General features: G+C 47.0%; 1 protein-coding gene across 1 annotated transcript; it reads right to left on the bottom strand.

The window, feature by feature from the left end:
- Nucleotides 1-4,255: 4,255 nt before the first annotated feature.
- LOC133908036 (expansin-B3-like) lies at nucleotides 4,256-5,800 on the bottom strand. The gene is made up of 4 exons (XM_062350168.1): nucleotides 5,530-5,800; nucleotides 5,311-5,420; nucleotides 5,044-5,228; nucleotides 4,256-4,790 (listed from the first exon to the last, which is right to left on the bottom strand). Exons 1-4 carry the CDS (start codon nucleotides 5,708-5,710, stop codon nucleotides 4,469-4,471), a joined length of 798 nt encoding a protein of 265 aa, XP_062206152.1. The 5' UTR covers nucleotides 5,711-5,800; the 3' UTR covers nucleotides 4,256-4,468.
- Nucleotides 5,801-8,260: the final 2,460 nt, after the last annotated feature.

Below are 8,260 nucleotides of genomic sequence, written 5' to 3'. Positions count from 1 at the left end.
GCAAGAGGGAGAAAGCCGGACGAGCACGAGGTGGCTAGAGTACCTGAGTAGATGAAGCTGGGTCAAGGAGAAAAAGGAAAAATGCATGAGTGCATGCAAATAAATAGATGACGACACTTAAGGGTGTAGAAGTAGCAGCAGAGAAGGGCCCATCGACGGTTGTAGTGCGCTCAATGGCAAGAGGGAGAAATCCGGAACAACACGCAGTGGCTGGACGGTAGCGGCATTGCGCCAAGAGAGGTGGCACAACGACAGCCGGAGGGGTCGACTCTATCAGAAAACTAAAAAGAATAACGCTGAACAAGTGACCGACAAGAGAACCTATTTTATAGATCGAAAAAAAACTCAGCTGTGCATCGATCTCAAGGATCAACAACACAACCCCTACACATGGGGATTGATCTCCTCGAGGGGGTGGGGGTGGAGAGGTGGAGAGCACGACGGATGCCACCCTAGCGGCATAGCATTGGATGACGAGGAACGCCAACACGAGGCCGTGGCAGGCGGTGATGCGTAGGGCCGTAGGGCGTGCAGTGGAGAGCACAACGGACGCCACCCCGGCGGAGGAGCATCAGGCGACGAGGAACACTAACACGACTACACTAGGAGTTGCGCAGCCCCTAGCGGAGATCACAGGGATAGATCTCCCCGATAGCGGCGCGGCGAAAGTGATTTAGTGGCTAGGTTGAGAAACGAAACCCTATGATACCATGTAAGCGAAGATAATCACGCGCACTATATATATACACGGTGAAGCTATTCTGTGCCTATGCGTAGTTGCTATTCGCACTGCGCACATCCTCCAATTACAACCTGAAACACTGTGAGTTACAACTTGTTATTCGTACTGCGTATATCCCCCAGTTACAACCCGAAACACTATGAGTTACAACTTGTTAGGTAGACCAGTTACAACTTTACGTCCAGAAATGCATAATTGCAACACGAGAAGCTAACACTGTGAGGTGCAACTTGTTATTCGCACTGCGCACATCCTCCAATTACAACTCGAAACACTGTGAGTTACAACTTATTAGGTAGACCAGTTACAACTTCACGTTCATAAATACATAATTGCAACACGAAGCTAACACTGTGAGTTACAACTTGTTATTCGCACTGCGTACATCCACAGTCACAACTCGAAACATTGTGAGTTACAACCCGAAACACTGTGAGTTACAACTTGTAGGATATACGCAGATATGAACTACAGTGAGCATACATGCAAAATATATATACAGTATATATATAATGACTAATAAGAACGCAAGACTAATATGAACATATACTAATATGAACACTAGACTAATGTGAATTAAGAGATTGAGCACACAGCACGAGAAGGGTAGGCGTGCAAGAACTGAAGGGACAGTCCAACAAAATTAAATTCTTGTGACATCTTAGTAAACTCAAAACACATCGTACGAACTATTTCCAAAATTAGGAAAACGACGCTAGTCATTACCCAGCAAATACAAAACTAGATAACCAGTAATGGTTAAAGATTTTGAGATTTAACCGCACACGTTCTAAAACGACATGTATTTGAGAAAAGATGATATCTATTTGAGAACCGATGCAGTTAAAATCGTAGCAAGAATTCCACTGCTAATGATGCGTGCAACGCAAAACCCAATAACGTCGCCGAGGACACTGCTTGCCCGGTGGCCCGGCGTTGCTCACACGTGAAGCGTACGCAGCTTTACATGCAGCCCATGCCGCCGTGCGTGCGCAACCGAAAGCATCTCCACAAGGCCATGGTCACCCGCGACGGCGAGACGTCACAGGGCAGACGAGACCCGAGGCCGGGGAGAGCACTCTGCTTGCCGCGCGGCATTGGTGGGTGCCAGACAACTCGGGCCCTGGAAATCGGTTGCAGAGGCTCGGCTTATTGGTCATCGCTGCACTCTGCTTGCCGGTCGCTGGTATGTCTGGCCGGATAACTGCCCGGGTCCGGCGGCAGTTGCCTTCGCCGTGGGCCGCACCTCACATGCAAGGATGCAGCGCAGCCGTCGGCATCCGGCTTCCCTCGCTCACACATGCGCCTGGAGCCATCGTGCGTCAGTTGTTGTCTCTTTCCGTAGCTAACTGTTTGGACGAGTGAACAGAAATATAGAAATTGTGGTCTCTCCATTTCTTATGCGTCTTATCTCTTTATGCTGACGAAAAAAGAAAAGTTGTCGGCAGCAGAACTGCTGTACTGAACATAATGTTTTTTTTTTGTTTCACAGGAAGGGCAACAACGTTTCACAAGCATTTAGAAGGATGGGCCCCTTTTCTAATTTCCTGCAAACCGATTTGCCGATGCTTCATTTCAGTATGTAAATCTTGTTGATCCACATGAACAACTAGTTTAAAGCAGTTCATGTTGTATGCGGTATGCCTGTATGCACCATTCTGCAGCTTCCTTTAATTTGGTGCGGTCACTGGAAGTGACTGAAGTGAGAGTCTGACGCCAGTCGCCCGGTAATTACGGCACGAATTCAGTTTAGATCACTTTAAGCGGCGACTTTGCCGGCTTTCACAGTAGTGAAAGCGATGAATCTATTCGCAAATTTCGGTGCACCCACAAAAATTTGGCATTGCCAACGTAGAGAAAGAAGGCAAGCATGGCGAGGTTTTGGCGCAGCAGCGAAGCAGCATTCGGATGGCGAGAGCTGACGTGGCTGTAGCTCAATGGCTGCACGCAGTCTAAGGTTTTGACACCAAGTATCTTCAAATGACAATATATCTTAAATCGTGTATCTGATTTGTGAGCTGTCTGCATCAAATATTTCTTGCAATTAAATCTTCAAAATAAGATCACATTTGACTATATTTTGGAGGAGAAAAAATGACATGTGGGTTCCACATGCCATGCTTATAACTTTGGCAAAGTTTGATATGGTTGCATCTCAAACACTATTTTTCCTTCCTGTGTTTTGGCGTTGCCCGCAAATTGGTATCGTAGTAAACCAAGCAACCTTTTTTTTGCACTTCCATTAATTAGCAGTGGATTCTTTTTTTCACAGAACCCAAACACACTATTTTTCCTTCCTGTGTTTTAGCATTGCCCGCAAATTGGTATGGTACCAAACTAAACAACTTTTTACGCCAACATTATGGCATTGCCCGAGTTTTGGTAACACCAAATTTTGTTATGACTAAGAAAGGGCATAAACCAAACAGCCCCTGCACATGTACAATGAGGTGATGTTAGCATGACAACTAGGATTGTTCATGAGGTGAAAAAAAACAAGAGAGAATCTATTAGGTAGTGTTTGGTTGGAGAGCGAGGTAGGATGGAATGATTCTATTCATGTATTTAGGGATGAGATGAGATGGTCCAGAATCAGATGTTTGTTTGGTGGGTGGGATGGAACGACTCCATTTTAGATTTTGGCCCATACGATCTGTAGTATGAGAGAAATACTCATAGACAATATTTTTTCTATTGTATAGATGTTGTATGTTATTTGTTGTCTTAACTTTTCACGTATCATTTAATAATTGGATGTCATATATACTACTTATAAATAACTCATACAATGACTTATCTATTATTTTGTCTATAGATAACATAACCATAATATAGACGGCAGCCCTAAAAAACGATGAAACTGAAAACGGTTTGGGCGGCCAAAAATGCTTTGGACCAAGAAAGACTTGTGTAATTAAGTACTTTGCATTCAACCAACGCACTAGTTGCTGTAATTAAGTACTCCTGCATTCTTGCACTCCTTTGGCCGTTGCTGGAATTATGATGATGTTCCTTTTCAGGATTGCAAAATCTAGGGTGATAGAGTACCATCAGTAAAGCTAAAGCTGAAAAGGCTTCAGCAAGAAAGAAAACTTTGCTGTTCGGTTTAAAATTCAGAAAGTCCGTCCATGCTAAGTCAGCTGCATAACCGTCTGTACAAAAACAGTGCCCTTTCTGAACCTCCAAATCCTAATCATCCGACTAAGAAGTCAAGAAGTCATTCCACCGAGTCCATGGAGCAAGGCTACCATTGTTGGTTAGGAAGTCATGATCAGAGTCGTCTAGTGCATCCTTGGCACTTAGACTGAATAACGAGCGGTTCGGAACGCTGGAATGATACATAAATAGCTCAACTCCAGTAGCAATAAAAATTACCGAGTCCCAAACGGGGACCTTAGAGACCAATGGAAAAACTGATAGGTGTACCAGACTTGTGCTGAATAATCAAGCAGTGGCAGAAATGAAACGAGAGAGACAAGCAAATTAATACCTACTGAATGGCACGCAGAACACTGTTAACAATTTATAATCTTGATCACACTAGTACATGCATTGACAGTGGGCTGGAAAGCACATGCAAACCTGCCTCCATTTCCCACTCGTCGATCTTGAAGACACACAACGCAACAACACTCGACGTCTCACCTACTAAATAAAGCACCTCAATCCGATGCAACGAGATACAGTACCAAACTATTCTACCCAATGACACGGAATTATCTTTAGCTAATACTGGATGATGGAGCGGTAGTAGGTGTTGGGCACCCAGTTGGCCGGGATGACCTGGTTCGCCACCAGCGTCCTGCCGGACTCGTTGGTGATGCGCAGCGAGAATGGCGCCTGCAGCCGGTGGTTGGAGTCCAGCCTCCAGATGGATCCCCACGACTCGCGCATCGGCGTCCAAGACCCGGAGTTGCCCTCCATGAGATCCACCTGCACCACATCGCCGTCGCCGTCTTCGAACTCGACGAGCACCGCGAAGTAGACCGGGTTCGAGCCCTTCTCGACGTGGAACGTCACCTTCTGCCCCGGGTAGTTGCAAGGCACTCTGCATGTGACATGCTTCCATTAGCCTGGTCCATAGTGCTCAAACTCCAAATTAGGAGTGAGTATACAGTACAGTAACAATCGGAGACGACAAATTATGAAGCGGAAATACTACTAAACATTTCTGCGAATCTACTTGGGCCCCAATAAAAGACCGGACGTTATCATTAAGGTTGGTTCAGCAAAAGTACAAGGGCTCCACGGCAAGATTGCTGGACGTCTGTGGTTCTGTGCAACGAGTGCATGCTACCCACCTCTTGAACTGGATGTCGATGATGCCGGCGTGGCGGAGCTCGTCGTTGAGGCCAGGCTTGGCCATGGCACCGAACGCCGTGCCGCTGAGGTCGAAGTGGTACTTGGCGACCGGGTAGTAGTTCATGTCGGTGATGATGACCGTCTCCGGGTTGCCGGAGCACGCAGGGTGGTTGACGCATCTTATCTGGAAAAGGCAAGCGAATGGAGTAAGTCAAAACTGCACCATAAGGACCGTGCATAGGAAAACATGTGACCAAGTAATCCACCTGATAGCAGGAGCCGCAGCCCTTGCCGTCCTTGAACAGGGGCTCGTTGCCGCACGACGTCATGGCCGAGAATGGCGGCAGGTTCACGTTCTTGAATCCGCAGGCACCACCTGACCATCAATGGACGCACGCAAGTTTAGAGATAGTTCAAGAACACGGCATTCGTGTATACGATCGAGCACCATGCGTGCATGCACTGGAAATAATGCATGTACGTACCGTCGTCGTCAGGGCCGGCGCCGGTGGGCGCGCCATACCAGGTGGCCCTGGCGGCATCCCAGTTAGGGTCGGCGGTGAAGTCGGAGGCGTTAAAGTTCACCGGCCTAGCGCACGAACCATACGTGACAAGGAGGGAGAAGAGTGCACCAAGCGCCACCACCTTGGAGCAGACGGAGGCCATTGTACTACGAGCCTACTCCGATTTTAAGAGCGTAGCTACTGTTAGTACTGAGCAGACAGGAGGTTCTGTGCTTCGATGGTCAGGGAGGAGCACCTTGCCGGGGTATTTATAGGCAGGAATCGAATGCAGCACGGCGGCGATCGCCATCCGTGGTCGTTGCACCGTCGTTGCACCCGACGTGCTTTGGTAGGGGTCACATGGTTGTGGAGCAAATCATGGGAGGAATGGAGGCTACGGGTCATGCGTGAACTATTAAAAAAGTAACTGTATCTTGGCAGGTATAGCATGTTGTGTATTACACAGTGCTAAGTACCTGCTCGCTGATTCTTGAGACATCTCTCTCTCTCTGATATGCAGCGTTAGGAACGGGAATTCGAGCACAGCAGGAAAGCAGAAGGAACGACAGGCGCACAACTAAATCATGGACGTTATTATTGGTACAAACGCAATCATTTGCTTCGATTCTGTGTACCAAATCTCTGAATCATGTGTTTTGGAAGAGGTACCTAATTCGTGTCAGTTCCCTGTAAGAAATGAGATACATAAGCAAAAGTATCATTGGTGTGGTGGAGTCATAGGAAGACCCATCAAGATTCAAATTTTAGTGTGCACCTATTTAAATATTTATAAGTTTAATAACTATATATCTCTAGTTGGTGTATAGACCGGAAGTTATACTTTGTTAAAAAGAGAGAGTATATGCCATTCCAATGATAGACAGTACACGTTCAATGATACAGTGAATATCATGTTCTGTCCGTTTAAACTTAGGAAATGATTGGTGGTTGCAAGATACCCTGCAAAGTGAACAGAGATGGTGCCCTAAGTTGTAGGACATGCGAACCGTTGTGTTTGTTCTCCGGATGAGGTTTTATAGAGATGTATTGTATAAGAAGACTAAAGGAAAGCAGACTGAGTAAAATCATATTTATTAAAAAAAATAGTGTTTGGTTAGTTGTATTTGTCTAAATCGGTTGTACTGAGTTTTTATTTAGTTAACTGAATCTGAGGTCTCATTAGCGGATATAAGAGTTGAGATTGTGATCGGTTATCCGCATGAAGATGATTTTATAGCAGGCACGTTGTAGCAAAAATTACTCTATTAGACCATGATTGTGATTTTGGTCATTAATGACAACATAGTCAATGTGACTAACATTTTATCAAAAATATATGTTAGTAGATCTTATGGATACAATATATAAAGAAATCACCGCAGCTAGGATAAAGTTTGATCGAATTGAAGAAGTCCCAAGAATATTTGCCTCACCGGATGGTCCGGTGCTGTGGATGTTGAGCTCACCGTAGCATATTTGACAAAGGAGAAGAGAGGCCTGAAAACCTCACCGGAAGGTCCAGTGATTAGCAAGTGTGCTCACCAAAGCAATTCTTCCAGAGAAGGATGTCGTGCTAAAGAATGAAGGCTAAGCCTTACCTGATAGTTCAGTGATCAAAGTATGATAACACCGGAGTGTTTTTGTCTGTAAGGCATAATGGAACAACCCACTAGATAGTCCGGTGATCAGCACACGTAGTCATTGTCTGATCTCCATCTCAATGCGCACCTGGTACTCCTTGATCATTGTGGCCACCTCATCCTAGCTGGTTAGTAGACGCAACCACATGTAGCGGCTGTGGTCGTCCACCAGCAATAGAAAGTAGCGTCACCCACCATGTGTCGCTGGAGTGATGGGCCTGCACAAATCACCGTGCATGAGGTCCAAAAGACCTTCGGCACGCTAGTTGGCCTCCAACACGAGCACAGCAAGTCATTGCTTGGCGGTGAGACAGATGTTGTAGACCTCGCTGCCATGGTCGATCGTCGACAGACCGAGCACCATCTCGTGGCGCGCCAACTTCTTCAGCATGTCGAAGTGCAGATGACCGAAACGGGCATGCCAGAGCCACATCTCGTCATCATGCCGTACGACCAGGCACACCGGTTGGGTGATGTTCAATTTGATCATATACAGTCGGTTCTTGAAGCACGTTACTTGGCGAGAAGACGGCTTTCCCGATCATGGATCCGTAGCACTCCCCTGTCGATCATCACTTGGCATCCACGCTCGTCGAGCTGGCCAATGCTGATGATGTTGCTCTTCAGCTTGGGGATGAAGTAAACGTCCGTGACAGTGCGATGTTCAGAATTCTGGCACTTGAACAATATCGTGCCACGATCGTGGATTTCAACGATAGAGCCGTTCCCAAACTTGACCGAGCCGATGATGCCGATGTCGAGCTTCGTGAACACATCACCGTTGCCAGTCATGTGATTGATGTCGCCAATGTCCAGATACCACACGTCGCTCCGTCCCTCGACTTCACAGCCAAGGTTCACCTGCGCGCGTGTCTCGACAAGCTTGACGCACCTGAGGCGTGCTAGCTCTGTCGCGTTGTGGCACTTATCGTTGATGATGTCGCATCCGAACTCTTGCTTGCCGTTGGAGTCACCCTTCTTGCAGCTCGGCTTGCTGCGGCGGCGCCTGCGGCCACCACCCTTGCCTGAGTTGGAGGAGCCCTCCCCTGGCAGCCGATCCTTTAGCTGCGCCA

This window comes from Phragmites australis, chromosome 24, assembly GCF_958298935.1.
Source record: "Phragmites australis chromosome 24, lpPhrAust1.1, whole genome shotgun sequence".
NCBI classification, from domain to species: domain Eukaryota; kingdom Viridiplantae; phylum Streptophyta; class Magnoliopsida; order Poales; family Poaceae; genus Phragmites; species Phragmites australis.
The sequence above is the reverse complement of the archived record's forward strand: the minus strand, read 5'-3'. Positions and strand labels throughout refer to the sequence as shown.

What these genes read in the sequence shown, in the direction of transcription:
- LOC133908036 (XM_062350168.1), bottom strand. Translation starts at nt 5,710, where the DNA reads ATGGCCTCCGTCTGCTCCAAGGTGGTGGCGCTTGGTGCACTCTTCTCC. An exon ending in GCTGCGGCTCCTGCTATCAG is followed by an intron (nt 5,229 to 5,310) that starts GTGGATTACTTG and finishes TGCCTTTTCCAG; the next exon opens with ATAAGATGCGTCAACCACCC. An exon ending in ATCGACATCCAGTTCAAGAG is followed by an intron (nt 4,791 to 5,043) that starts GTGGGTAGCATG and finishes TGTCACATGCAG; the next exon opens with AGTGCCTTGCAACTACCCGG.